This window comes from Monodelphis domestica, chromosome 5, assembly GCF_027887165.1.
Source record: "Monodelphis domestica isolate mMonDom1 chromosome 5, mMonDom1.pri, whole genome shotgun sequence".
NCBI lineage: Eukaryota > Metazoa > Chordata > Mammalia > Didelphimorphia > Didelphidae > Monodelphis > Monodelphis domestica.
In genome coordinates, this window is record NC_077231.1 from 249,343,883 (window position 1) to 249,359,734 (window position 15,852).

Consider the following 15,852-nt stretch of genomic DNA (forward strand, 5'->3'; position numbering starts at 1 on the left):
ATTTTTTCCCCTATTTTTTGGGCTTTCTTAGATTGCAAGAGATACAGTTGAGTTAAACCCGATTATTGAGTTAAACAAAATAGCTTCAAAGGACTACAGTTGCATAAAATGTAGTTGCTTCCTGGACTAGTTTGTGAACCTTCTCTGTGAGATTCTGCACAAGTCATTCCACAGGGTGTTAGCTGGGTGGCATGGCTGGTATTGGAACTGCAGTCAGGAAGCCCTTGGATCAAATCTTGCCTCAGATACTCACTAGCTAGGTTCATTAGTCTCAGTTTCATCATTTGTAAAATGGAGATCATTATAGTGCTTATTTCATAGGATTGCTGTCCTTGGTACTAGAAGAGGACCAAAATGATATCACTGGTGGTGGTTTTTGACTTGTGCACAAATTGGGATTTAAGTGGAGAAAAGCTGTACAAAGTTGGCAGCCTCATTCTCTCTTCCAGAGTCATCCAAGTCCAGTGTCAAGATAAGAGTTGCCTTGGCATGCAGGGGATGATCATGTCTTCAAGGTTTAACCAAGCTCTAAGCACTCCACAGCACCATTTCCACTGCCTTCTTGGCTGTTAGAACAAACTGTTCTCATCTTCCTCTTCTGTCAGGGAAATCATCACATGTCTGAAGTAGACACCCCTCTTACTCATCAACAGTTTTGAGGCCCATTGGTTACCCTCAGCCTGGCAAGCTGGTTTGCCAGGGTGGTGCCATTGCTCATACTGCAACTTCTTGGAGCCAGAAGTGAGAGCTCGGTGGCAAATGAACACCAAAGGAGGAAAACAAGCTTGGCAAGCTCTCTCACCAGAGGTGCTAGTTTTCCCTGAACACTCTAAACATCCCAGGATTGTTGGAAGGGTTAAATGATGTGTTAAGTATTTAATAAACCCTAAAGCACTATAGAAATGCTAGCTATTATTATTATTACTATTAGCTAGGATCATCTCAGAAAGTTTCATATAAGTAAATGATATTAACTCACATGTCTTCTACTGTGATGTCTTTCAGGATCTGGCAGTAATCCACATTCCACACAGCCTGGTCATCCCAAACTTTGGACGCTAATAGAATTGCTCCAAGTACAATTCTCTTCCAATTTGCTGGACAGATATCTATCTCTGCATAAGTTAAAAGTCTTTCAAGATATACCTGGGAAGACATGAGAATACCAGAGCTAAATTACTTTAGTTTTTCTTTCATTTAGCAACAAAAAAGAAAGAAAAGGCATTTAAATATTGAAAATTCAGCACCCCATTACCCTTTAAACAGAAAGTTAAAATCTGAGAATATTTGGTCTTTCAAGGCCAAATGGCTCAACAATTCCATTGTAGTCTCCTGAAAAGATCAGACACAACAATATGACTGGGATTGACTTGTTTAATCTTACCAAAATCATTAAAGAAACAATTCTTAGCATTTGTTCTTACTATGTCAAATATGCTACTTCAACACCCATTCAAGTAACAAAATGCTCCAATAAAGTAACCAAAGATAGAATAAAATACCTTGGAGTATACCTGCCAATACAAATCAAGGAACTACACACATGTCATTCTAAAATACTTTTTACATATAGACTTAAATATTAGAGAAATATTCATTATTCTTGGGTTGAGAGAGTCAATATAATTAAAATAATAATCCTACCTTAATTAATATATTTATTCAATGCTATCTCAATTAAATGACAAAAAATTATTTTATTGATCTATAAAAATTCATTTAGAAGAACCAAAGATCAAGAATAGCAACTGAATTAATGAAAAAGGTGTAAAGGAACAAAGTCTAGCAGTACCAGATTTTAAATTGTATTATAAAACTAATTATCAAAACTATCTGGTACTAGCTTGCAAATAAAAAAGTAGATCAGTGGAACAGAAGGACACAACAAACAGCAGTAAAAGATTATAGTAACCTTGTATTTATGAAAAATAGAAATTGAAGCTTTGGAGATAAGAACCCACTATTTGGTAAAAATTGCTAGGACAATTAGAAAGTGGTTTGGCACAAACTAAGTAAATACCAATATCTTATATCTTCACTAAAATACAATAAAAATGGATACATGACCTAGACATAAAAGAAGATATCATAGAAAAAATTAGAAAAAGAAATGTATTACCTATCAGATTTATGTATAGGAGAGGGGCTTATGAGTAATCAAGAGAGAGGGCATTGTAAGATATAAATGAATAATTTTGATTACATTAAATTAAAAGCTTTTGTACCAATAAAACTAGGGTAGCCAAAATTATAAAGAAAAATTGGGGAGGGGGCTAGAAATTTTAAAGACATTTTCAGAGAAAGGTCTCATCTCTAAAATATATATAAAACTTTATTGTATATTTATATATATATATATATTTGTCAAATTTATAAAAAATAAATAAATAAAATAAAATAAATGAGAGCTATCCCCCAATTGATAAATGGTCAAAAGACTGACAGTTTTTGGATGAAGAAAACTAAGCCATATATAGGAAATATTTTTTAAAATGCTCTAAATCACTACTGATAAGAGAAATGCACATGAAAACAATTCTGAGATATCTCATATCTATTAGACTAGATAAATTGATAAAACTGTAAATGATAAATGTTGGAGGGGGATGTGGGAAAATGAGGACATTAATATATTGCTAGCAGTACTATGAACTGATTCTACCATTTTGGCAAACAATTTGGAATGATTCAGAGAGTTATAAAACTGTATATACCATTAGACTCAACAATGCCATTGGTGGGTCTGTTTCTCAGGAATATCAGGGAAAAAAAAAGAAAAGAACCTTTATGTTCTGAAATACTTATGGTGATTCTCTTTGTGGTGGCAAAGAACTGGAAAGTGAGGATATGTCTGTCATTTGGGGATTGGCTGAACAAATGGTGGTGTCTGACTCGAATGGAATACTACTCCATTTAAGAAATAATGAACAGGTTAATTTAAAAAACTTGGAAAGACTGTCATGAAATAATGATGAATGAAACAAGTAGAACCAAGAGAACATTACATACAGCTACTGAATATCTGAAGAATGACTTGTGAATGTTCACCTCCAGAGAAAGAACTAAAAAACAGACTAACAAAAGACAATTTATAAATACTTTTTTTTTTTTTTGGTTTGGTGATGCCTTCTGTGGTTCAGGGAAGGAAGAGAAGCCAGGTTGAGGTAACTGCTAATAAATTCTATTAAAAATAAGATAAAATGTATTTCCTCCAAAAAATAAAACAAAATAGAAATAAATATGTAAACTATATTAAGAGAGCTATAAAGAAAGGCCCTCTACTCTGATGTCTGGCTGTGGCATGGAGATAACAGTAGGTTTTTCAAAGCTGTGCCAAAAGACCACAAATCTTGGCAGAAACCAAGTTGGATGGGCATCAAGTCCAGGCTTGATAATGACTTATGACTTGTCCAAAGTACCTTTCCAACACTACGTCTACGATCCCATTACCAGCCTACCTAGATTTAAATTCATCAAAAGGTTGGCTGCAGGTAGATTTAATTCTTCCAACATAGGTAATCTCAAAGACCATCTGTTAAATTATGGAAGGTGTGATTGGTAGAATGGGTACCCACATTCTTCAAAGTACTGAACTGTCTGTAAGAGGCATTAAAAGATACATCTTGATAATGGTAATTAAGTATACTAATGGAGAATTTCAGACTCAGGGATTCTCATGAATATGTGCAGGATGAGTCAAAATGGAGCCGGTGACATAATTTAAATGGGGAAGGATTCATGGAAGAGATATAAGCTTTAGGAGAAACTGAAGAAAGAGGTATATTAAAGCAGACTTGAGGGAAGAACTATTAAACACAAAGAACAACATCTGAAAAGTTGTAAGGTAAGAGTCCAGAAATGCCTAGCAAAAATTCATTAGTATTAGTAAACTCTTCTCCCTCCCTCCCTTCTTGCTCCACTACAGACACCTTTCAAATTATAACTAAATAAAATTTTTTACTGGTAACTTTGGCATGTATATTGGAGTCACTATATATATCTTCCTCCCCACACACTGAACCTTCCCATGTGTCAGTGAAAAAGTTAGGCAAATCATCCAAGTCAGTGATAAAATCTAACAATGTATACAGTATGGTGTCTCAGTCCTCTCTCCTCTATGCCTTGTGGGGTGAAGCATGTTTCATATGTGTATTTTAGGAACTTTACTGATTTTTCAGTTGCTCAGAGTTCCATTTCCTTTTAGCAATCTTTTCATTTACATTGTTGCAATTACTGCATATGTCATTTCCTTAGTTCTACATCCATCATTCTGAATCAGTTCATGCAATCCTCCATTTTTTTCTTTATTTTCTTTTCTTTTAAATTTTATTTGGTCAATTTCAAACATTATTCCTTGGTTACAAAAATCATATTCTATTCCCCCCTCCCCTCTCCCCACCCTTCCCATAGCTGACATGCAATTCCACTGGGTATTAATGTGTCCTTGATCAGATCCTATTTCCATGCTGTTGATGTTTGCACTAGGATGTTCATTTAGTCTACATCCCCAATCATATCCCCCTCGATCCATGTAATCAAGCAGTTGTTCTTCTTCTGTATTTCTACTCCCATAGTTTTTCCTATGAATATGGATAGTGTTCTTTCTCATAGATCCCTTTGGGTTGTTGATGATCACTGCATTGCCACTAATGGAGAAGTTCATTACAGTCTATTGTACTACAGTGTATAAGTCTCTGTGCACTCCATTTTTTTCTAAGTTCTTCATATTCTACCTTTCTTACTGTGCGATAAAATTTCATTTCATTGAGCAGTTCAAAAATCAAAAGGCCCCTCACTTTGCTCTGCTTTTTTGTCACCCAAGTGCTGCTATGAAAATTTGGGCATTTTTATTTTCATCTGTGACTTCTTTGGAGGTATCTTCAATAATGAAATCACTTAGTTAAAGGAACTGGATATTCCCAATAATAAGTGCATCCCATGGACCCTCCAGACCTAGAAAAGTATATGGTTCATATTTGTTTAAGTGATCTTGGGCTAAGGCAAAAGTGGGGGCAGAATGGAAGCAATATCAAAAATTTAAGTGGTATTTTGGCTAAAATGACTATTTCTTGAAATAAACAGGTCACTGGGACTTTATTAAAAGCATAAATTTCTTAATAAGTGCTTGTTGATTACAAAGAGAAAATGAGATCATGTAGAAAAATGAAATTGATTATATAGAAAAAAAGGCAAGTATCATAAAAAATGAGATTGATAGGATGATCTCTAAACCAATCCATAACATAGATTTGACTTTTAGCAGCATACTATTTGGGTTTATAATTCTGATTTGCACTAATGTACACAGAAACAAATAATCTCAGAGTTGGGACCTCGGGGGCCAGTTAGTTTCGCTGGGGAATGTACATCATTTTTCACAAGTAGTCAAGACTGAAAGATGTCCCTTCCTTGAGGATATCTCCTAAGTTCCATTAGGACCTGTAAGCTCTGAAGGCTACTACTACTTGTGGATGGTAGTATGATTAGGAAGTTCCTCCATTTGAGTCTAAACCTCTTCTAATTTCTGCCCTCTATAATTTTTAGCTCTGTCCCCTAAGGCCAAGAAAAGCAGACCAAATATCTTTTCTACAGAATGATTCTTTAATTATTTGAAGACAGCAATCATTCCTCTCCCATGTCTTTCCTTTTCCAGGTGAAACACACTCAGTGTCTTCAACTCATGCTTTTATGGGCTTGATTTCAAGGCTCCCCCATCACGCTTGCTACTCTTTTTTATCTTGTAAATGTCCTCTCTGAAATGTGATGCCCAAAATTCAGCTTAATATTCCAGATATTGTGGGATTAGAGCAGAAAAAAAATGTATACAAGGACTGTCATTTCATTGTTCTGGACACAGAATCTAGGAGGGCCCATAATATCATACTGTAGTTATAGTCCACTAAAATCTTAAGATCTTTCTCAAATTGCATCTAGCCATACCTTCTTCTTCTAATTTTACTATGTAAAGTTGATTCTTTAAATTTAAATATACTTCACATATCTTATTAGTTTCATCCCTTAAGTTTCATCTTATTAGACTGGCCTCAAAGCTGCTTCCTGTGTTGGAAATGTATTTTTTCCCCTGCATATGCCTGATGAATTCTACTCTTAGTTTAAATTCCAACTCAAATATCCTCTCATCCAGAAAGTCTTCTCTATCACCCCTTAACACTCATAAAGCTCTGTGCTTATACTTTTTTTCTACATTTAAAAATTTCATTTTGTACTTAATTATTATTTGTAAATCATACATTGTAGAGTGGTCATTCAGCCTCTGCTCAAAGACCTTCCAGGAGGCAGAAGCCATTGACCTGGAGAAAACTCATTCCACTCTGGCTCTAAATGCTAGGATTTTCCCCATAAAGCATGAATAAAAAATATAAAAATTATAAATGTGCATCTCTGAAATTTTTACCCATTATTATTGGTTTCTTTCCTGTGAGGTTAAGTGGAACAGTGGAATCCCTCTTTCACATAATTTCACAAACTTAAACCTGAAAAAGTCTTGCAGATCATGTAGTTCAAATCCTATGTTTTCCAGAAATGGAATGGAAGTCAGAGAGGCTAAAGGACTTGTTTCTGGTGATACACATAGTCCTCTGAGTATGTTCCAGGCTAAACATCCAGGCTAAACATTCCAGGCTAAACATAGGTCAGCAAAAGGAGATTGGAGATTTGAACCCAGGTCCTCCATCTCCAAATGCAGCATACTTTTCATGGTACCAGATTGCTTCCTCATCATGGAAGTTGAATTCAAAACAGAAGCTCTATTAAAATCATCTGTTTCAGAAATGCTTCTTGAAATAAATGGACCATTTACAGAAAATAGAAACCATTCAATCTTGGTTAACTGTTGAGTGCTCAATACTATGGTTTCACCAAATAAGATACAGTTTTGAAATCAATTAAAAATTATAAATAAAAATGTGCCAAAATTTAGCGTGGGCAATCTTGAGTATGTTATCTAGTATCAATATGACTTTTGCCTTGCCACTGGTCTTGGATTACTCTGGAAGAAAGAGTGAGGCTGACATCTTTGTTCACTCTGCCTCACTTAAATTCAGTCTATGCACAAGTCAAAACTTCACTTTATGATGTCACTGGTCCTCTTGGAAAATGAATAAACAACAATAATATCAATGTGGATGTCCTAAAAAACTAGAAACTTTAGGGCATGCTGTATAGTAATGGAAAGAACAGGAAAGAACAAGATATCTCCCTCTTCACCATGCCTGAGGACATTTTTTTCACTTCACCTGCTCCCCTCTGCCCAGTAGTCCAATGGAAGCATTTCCTCCCTGCCCTGTCTGGGGTAAGGTGGCAGGGCTCACATGTGGCATGAGGGTGCAGTTTGAGCACTCGGTCTCTAAAAGGTTTGCCATCACTGGTGTAGGATAATCAGATATGGGTTCAAAGAATACCTCTAGTACTTAGCACCTGTGTGATCTCCAGCAAGTCATGACCTCCCTAGGACTCAGTTTCACTTCCAAGTAAAATATGAAGGGATTGGAATAAAATGTCTTCAAGGTCCCTCCCAGCTCAGAATCTATGATTCTACATAATAAGGAAAAATTCATGATCCCAAAGAGTAGACTGAGACTGTACCTATTTAGATTTACTAGTCATGGTCCCACAGTAATTTATCACCCTCTTCTCTTCTGGTGTGTACCATACCGGGAACATGATTAGATTAGAAACAGCAAAGGAGTTCTGAGATATCTTACCAGAGAAACCTCCTAGAAGAGGATATGAATATTCAATATTACTGACAGCTAGGAATTGGGAACTTCTCCAATATGGAGAAGCAAGATGAAGGCATTCCAGGGTGTTGGTGAGAGTCAGCCCAGGAGCACTGGACTTTCAACAAGGGCAGCCTTTTTCAGCTACCAGAATGGCATACCAACCAGAGTCCCCTGCCTTTCAAAATAACACAGGCAAACTTTAGAGGTACACAGAAACAAACAGGTCCCTCTCTAGTCTGGTAAAGGCTGCTGATTCCACATTTTCAGACAAATTCTCAGGATGCAGACATATATATTCCAATTTAGGGTACCAAGCAGGCAAATGACTTTTGAGGCAGAGAAAATGAATCATGACAACTGGAAGACTAATGAATGACAAAGGATTTTGGGATACAGCAAAACAAAAGTGTTGTTAACAGAGGGGCCTTTTTCCTCTCAGGTTTAAAAAAGAAAAGATTCAGAAAACCAAAGAATTTCAGAGCTGTAGAGGCAGCATTTGAACCAACCCAGATGCACAAAGACTGGAGTTCAAGTTCAAGTTTTGCTTCTCACAAAAACTAGTTCTGGGAACTCTGAATGAGATATATGACCTAAGATTCAACAATTTAAGGATAAGCTGCCAATCTGCCTAACTGGAGGGAGTTATTCACACCAGGATTTCCATTCCATGAAATCACAACAAAGAGTTTGCATCAATCTTTTTACAATGGGGAACAAAATCCCAATGTGGTCAAGTGGATGTTCAAAGTCACATAACCAGGCGGTGGCAGAGCTGAGACTGAAACATGGGCTCTTCCTACCCAAGATCCCCACAGCCTTTCAAACTGAACATTAATAGAATTATTAAATATGCTCACTAATTACATTAACTTATTTGCAAAATCAGGTTTACAAAGCACTTTATAGACATTGTTTCATTTAATTCTAACAAGAGTACTATGAGAAAGGTGTTTTTTAACCCCAGTTTTGTAGAGGAATAAACTGGAGCCAACTGACCTGTTGAGCCTTTTCTATTTAATGTCAATGGAAGTTCTGACTCTTACGTCCAGTACCTAGAACAGACTAACATAGATTACAAAGTGGCTATCAGGGACATATATGCTCACTGCTAAGATTTTACCAGAGTGGCATTTCTGCACATACGAATTAATCAGGTAAGACATCTCTTTCAGTAGTAGGAAATGAAATCCCTGCTATTATTCTGACAGTGAACTATGAATAGACTGGACTCTAAACCTCATTCAGCAAAAAGTGGAGAATCTCATACTATAGAGCCACCAGATAAGCTATTAGGATTATAAATGAAAATGTGCCAACATTTAGTCTTGAGAATGTCATCTAATACCAATATGAAATTTCTAAAAAATATAATAGAAACTTTAGGAGATGGTGTAATATAGTGGAAAGAACTTTTTAAGAAAGAACATTTTCAAGTGACATTAGGAAACAAATCTAATCCTCATTGTTCCTCAACCTAGCTGCTTATCCAACCTGCCTGGGATCTGAAAATTAAAGGTACAGAGTTAAGAAGATACAAATCAACCTGTAAAACCTCGGCTACTCTCAGCAATGCAATGAATGGGGACAATCCTGAAAGACTTATGATGGGGAATTCTGTCCACCTCCATAGGAAGAACTGTTGGAATCGTCTTTCACATCAGTGTATCTTTGGTTTTATTATGGTTATGTATGAGTTTGTTCTTATCACAATGACCAATATGGGAATGTACTTTGCATGACAATAAAATGATGAAAAAAAAAAGAGAGAGAGAAAATACAAATCACAGGCAAGAACCAGGATTGGGTTCAAATCTGACCTCACACACTTTCTAGCTGAATGAACCTGGGCAAGTCATTTAATTCCAATTGCCCAGCCCTTTCAGCTACTCTTTTGTTTTGGAACCAGTACTTAGTATCAATTCTAAGATGGAAGGTGGGGGCGTTAAAAAAAAAAAGGGCAGCTACAAATCAGAAAGGCAGCCACAATCCCAGCTTGATCAAATTAAATGAATTTAGAGAAATAGCTGTCATGTGGCAAAAGGGGGAAAGGTGGAGGTGTTGTTGGTTTATTCAAACTTAATTTGCCAAAATGAACTATTCACAGTCTATTTCTAATGATCTTAATCGAATATAGGAAATGTTGGACAATTCTACCTCCTGAAAGCTTTATTTACAATCTTTTTTATTTCCCCAAATCAGCTCAGATTCCATCAAAATCATTATTTGGTGAACACTAGAGCTGTAACTTCCATTCATATAGATTCTGTCATTTCTATAAATTCTCTTAAAGGTTATAGGGCATTTTTTATACATCCTTTCAATTTATAGACCAGGAAACTAAAGTTCAGAGAAGTAGGTGGGTTTCCCACAGTCACTCAGCTAAAAAGCATCAGAATCAGGCCATGAATGGCCAGCTCCCCAACTTCAGCTCCAACCCACTCTTGTACAAATGACTCCACTAGGGTCTTGCCGCTTCTCTTCATCCAATGGCTCACTGTATTTCCCACAAGACTTCATTCTTTAAGATTAATGGCAACACTATGTGAATTCCTTGTCATTTTCCTCAAAACTCTTTGTCTCCTTATCTTATATTCTTTATATTAACTATATTCTTCTTATCTAAACAATAGGAAGAAAAATTGTGTACCTCACCAGCCAGGGACTTTAAATTCCGAACCTGAGTTTTCTCATTTGTAAAAAATCAGCCTAATGTCCTTTGCCCACCTCTCAGGATGGCTGGGCTAATCAAATGAGACAACATATCCAAAAGCATTTCTAAACTAAATTGCTAGAGACTTTTAAGGTCTTCCAAGCCCCACAATTAATTTAGAAAAGAAATGTTATTCTTAAGTCAGCAAGATTGAATTCATTCCAATAAAGCCAATGTTATTTAAGTACCCACCATGAGCAAAAGCATTATTCTACAGGGAAAGCCCTGGATCTGGCCACTTGCATATGACATAGCCTCACTCCCCTTTCCCAAGAGATAAAAAGCAGGAAAAATGGCAAACTCTTTTCTTACTTCTTTATCTTTACCTCTGGGGAATCAATAGCATAGTCTATCATCATCAAAAACACAAGAAAGGAGCAGCTAGATGGTTCAGTGAACTGAAAACCAAACCTAGAGACGGGAGTTCAAATCTGGCCTCAGATACTGCCAAGCTATGTGACCTGTCACTTACTTAACTCCCATTGCCTAACCTTTACCACTCTTCTGTTTTGGAACCAAAACACAGTATTGATTCTAAGACAGAAGTTAAAGGTTTTTTTAAAAAAATGAGTATACTTCAATTTACATTAGGATGGACAGAATGAAACAAATTATTTTAATCTAATTAAGATTATTTTAATCAATTAATAATTGCATAAATAAATTAATTATTAATCGAATTAAGAATCTACTATGTATCAGGTACAATGCAAAGTACTTTGCAAATATTTGATCCTTACAACAACCCTGGGAAATAGGAGCTATTATTATTCCCATTTTTCAGCTGAGGAAACTGACATAAACAGGGATAAAGCAACTTGCCCAGGGTCACCCAGGATCTGAAGGTGGATATAAACTCAAGTCTTTCTGACTCCAGACCCAGTGTGTTATTTATGGTACCGCCTTGCTATCCTTTCCAAATTTGTATTAGAAAACAGATATGGCTAAAGGTTACGGTTTCAAAAACAAATAAATGAACAGAGAGATTAAGTGAACATTTTCTTTAAGGACGAGCAAAAAGATCAAGGACACTATAAGGGGGACAAGAAGAGAAAGCCATGGAAGTAGCCATGGGCAAGGACCAACTATCTTATCTGATTAGATTCCAATCTTCATCACTTGGCACAGTTCCCTGGCATTGAGGAAGAAGCACTCAATAAAGGCCTTCCCACAAATTAATAAATATTCATTCAGAACAAGTTGGGATAAATGAAAGCTTTAAAAGAAACATTCAGAAAACTCATGAGATACAGGCTAAGTGCTAACTGATTACTTAAAGGTTAAAATTCCAATTTGTGATCAGCACAATTTCCTCTTCTGAACATCTGAGCAACGAAAAAAATTGCAATCCATGAATAGTTGTTACTCAATGACACAATTGGTGTTTCAGGTATAAACCAAGCACCCAGCAAGTAGGAGAAGAGATTTTGAAATAACCGATACGAACAACGGCAAAGCCAAAACTAAGGTAAAAATAATTTTAAAATTCTTAGGACTTTTATTTTTTAAAAAATGTACTGATAAAATGCTCTTCCAACTATTTTCCTTGTGCCATCTATTTGCTAAACCAGACATTCTTTGGAAGTTATTCTAGACCTCTATTTTTTTTTTTACTTTGAAGAAAAGGGCACATAAAAAATAGACTCAGTTTTCCCAGGTATTAATAACCTGGTACTTATCCAAGTCAAGGATTTATAGCAATGTAAAAAAAATTATGTTTTTCATTAAAATGACTAAATTTGCAGCTTTAACAGCCAAATGGAGACATTGCAAAAGGATAAGAATTCTTAAGCCATTTATCATATTAGCTCCAAAAACTAGTTTTTCTCTTGGGGGGATGCAGTGCTACTCAAATGGCATGGTGCATTCTGGAGAGGAAGGTGGCTTGCTTTGATACAAACACTGTTCTGGGAATCAGAAGATCCAACTGCAAATTCTAAATAATAAATGCTGATTGTTGGTCACTTGTTTCAGACCTGTCCAACTCTTGGTGATCCCATTTGGAGTTTTCTTGGCAAAGATACTAGAGTAATTTGCCATTTCCTGCTCCAGTTCATTTTACAGATGAGGAAACTGAGGCAAACAGGATCAAGTGATTTGCCCATAAGTAGTAAGTGTCAGAAGGGGGATTTGAACTCGTATCTTCCTGACTCAATCCTGGGCATTCTAGCCATTAATTGCCCTAATAATAATGATAGCTAGCATTTGTATGGTCCCTAAATATGTCAGGTACTGGGCTAAGTAAACATTTACAAACATTATCTCATTTGAGAATCATGACAACCCTGGAAAGTGGTGCTATGATTATCCCTGTACTGAACACTGGGATACGAAGGGTCTTCTTCCAGATCTAAAATCCTTTGATTCACTACAGAGTCACATCGGGGAGGAAAGCAACAAAGCCCCTCAGAGTCCATTTGTTTGAAAAGAAACCAGATTCTTAGGAATTTCTACCAACAGTTATGATGACTCTGAGTATATGTGTGTGTGTGGAAGTTGCCTGGGGCCAAAAACAAAGAGCAAGTCAGGAATGCTAGTTTTAATGTTAATGTCTGCTTATTTGTAGGGGGTATATAATCTGAACAGGAAGGCAGGCTGGAAGATTCTGGCCAATCCAGCCAGCACTAATGTTGTTATGCATGGGAAGTCAAGTCTTAGTTATTTCTCCCATCAAAGTTCCAAATTATTTAATAGATCATTGACTGTGTAGCTTTCAAGACAGAGAATTATGGGAAACAAATGCAACTCATTTTGGCAGCCAAAGGGAGATTGGTAGCAGAGTGGACAGAGCACTGAGCCCAGAGGCAGGAAGCCCCCTGGCTGACCTCTGGCTGCAGCACTTGTACCAATTGTGTGACTGGGCTGGTCACTTAATCTCTGTTGCCGCATTTTCCACTTCCTGCAAAGGCTGACTCCCAGGATTTTTGTAGGGATCAAATGAAATGTTTTCAAATTGCTTAACACAGTGTCTAGCACACAGCAGGTGCTATATAAATTTCATTCCCAGCACTCTTTCCTTAAAAAAAAAAAAAATCCCCTACCTTCTGTCTTGGAATCAATATTAAATATTGGTTCTAAGGCAAAAAAAAAAAGAGCCCCAAGGACTAGGCAATGGGAGTTAAATGACTTGCATAGGGGGTCACACAGGTAGGAAGTGTCTGAGGCTAGATTTGAACCCAGGACCTCCTATCTCCAGGCCTGCCTAAGCTCTCTAGCTGCCCTCTCCCCAGTACTCTTGGCCTGATTTCTTAGAGCATCTTAAGTCAATGAATTAAGAGATAAAAGAGATTTGAGACAATATCCGGAGGCCATGCGGTGTGGTAAAAAGAACTCTAGACTTGGAATAAAGAAGAGATCTGGGTTCCAGTATCATCTGATAATTACTGGTTAACTAACTACCTAGTTGTGTAACCACAGACAAGACACAGCTCTCCAAGACTTAGTTTCCTCAACTGTAAAATGGGTAACAAGATCACTAAATAATGCACAAAGAACAAGCACCTTCTATGTGCCAGGAATGGTGTTAAGTTCTGGAGATGCAAAGAAATTCCATTTTCTTCAATAAATACTGCCTGTATTAATAAGCACCTACCTATGTGCCAGGTACTACATTAAGTGCTGGGGGACACAAAGAGACAAAAGATAGTTCCTGTCCTCAAGGAGCTTACAATTTAATGGGAGAGCCTATATGCTAACAAATATATACAAAGTGAGGATAAATGGGAGAGCTAATATGCCAACAAATACATACAAGGTGAGGATAAATACGAAATTATCAAGAGAATGAAGAGGCATCAGGAAAGCCTTTCTGTTGGAGATGGAATTTTAGTTGGTCACTAGTTAGTTAGAAAGTCACTAGCCAGAGCAGAGGAGGGAAGAGTATTCCAGGCAAAAAGGACAAGGGAAAAGACAAATCTCCTCAAGGAGCTCAAGTGTAATGAGGGAAACAACAAGCTAACAGTTTTGTACAAACATAAAACTAAATATATGTCAACAATCATTGCCTTGTCTAACTCACTCATTGTACAGGTCAAAAAAACTGAGATGGAGGTGGGGGGAGGGAGGGGGAAGTAACTCATACAACATCATCCTGTTAGATTAAGGAAGAGCTGGAATGAAACATGAGATTAGCTATATATGCTGAATGTTTTTTGCTAAAATTGCATTGAATAATAGGCATCTAGATGGGAACTTCTAATGGCAAAAACAAGACTTGGGAATCAAAATATCATGCTAAAGCTATAAATATAAATATATATATATATATAAAAGCTATAAAATCAATAAAAGAAAACACTGTATTAAAAAAAGAAAAAAGATGGGAATTTGTACCCCAAGGGAAGCTTAGACTTTCAGTATGGAGAGGGAGAAAGAGAGGAGACCCCTCCTTCCACAAAGCAGGGTTCATGGGAGACAGCAGATGTAATAAGTTGGCTTAGAGAGAGAGGGGATTTGAAGATTTTCCCCCTTCTGCCTTCCCTCCTTAGCTAAAGCCGCTCTCCCAGATTTGTTCTTGTCCCTCTTGTCCCCCCCTCCACTACTTGAAACCAAAGGGTCTCCCCTTGATCTGTTCAATAACACTCAGCTTGGGGAACAGATAACTTTTAATGTCAACTCTATCAGGTAATACAAAAGGAAATAATGGGCAGGAAAGAATGGGAAAAGGAATATGGGAAAAGGGGGTCCCTATCTGTATCTAAACCCTTTCCCCTCCCTCCTCAAGTTTGGGGGGAACTCAGGCCTTGGCAGCCTGAGCCCCTGAGAGAAAAGTCAGGTTGACTCACCCCTGGGCAACAGGAGCTAAGGTAAAGTCTACTCAGGTTTCTCTTCAGAGGTCCCGTCAATTGGGGAGTGTTGGGGGGGAAAGATTTCCAGTCACCAGCAGGAAAAATGGGTAACCCTCAGGAGAAAGTCTTTTCCCCAACTTCTCTCTAAGGCTTCTCAAGACCGAGAGAACCCTCACTGCTCTCCCAGCCTGAGTCTTCTCCTCCTCCTGATTCAACTCCTGGGGCCCCTCCCCCCATCGAGGTGATCAATTTCACATACTCTTCAGCCTGGCACTTGTTCTCTAGTGCCAGCCTCTGTCACAAATCCTCCATTTCCTGTTGATCGCGTGGTACCACCCTGGCCCATGCCAGTCACTTACCTTCTATGTCTATTCTAATCTATCTATGCTACTTATTATTACCGTCTAATACCCCAAAGCCAGAACTACTTCCCCAAGTCCTGATGTCTACTTTAACAGCAGGTTTAGATAAGGTATCTGTCAAACCCCACTTATTTATTGAATAGTTAAGAGAAACCAGGCACTGAGCTAGATACCCTAACTATACACCTGTCTAAAGTCACACAGCTAGGTGGCTCAGTGATAGAGTGCCAAGCCTGGAGTCAGGAGCACCT

At 37.3% G+C, this 15,852-nt stretch overlaps 1 protein-coding gene across 10 annotated transcripts in view; it reads right to left on the minus strand.

The window, feature by feature from the left end:
* Positions 1–15,852, minus strand: part of CCNY (cyclin Y) — a 306,063-nt gene that overhangs the window by 21,306 nt on the left and 268,905 nt on the right. For all 10 annotated transcript variants that reach the window (XR_008912391.1, XM_007504712.3, XM_001365891.4 and 7 more), the window contains one exon: positions 980–1,146. Coding sequence is in view for 9 of the 10 variants with exons in the window: in XM_007504712.3 (XP_007504774.1) it covers positions 980–1,146 (167 nt within the window). In the remaining variant the exon portion in view is untranslated. The remainder of the gene's footprint in view (positions 1–979; positions 1,147–15,852) is intronic.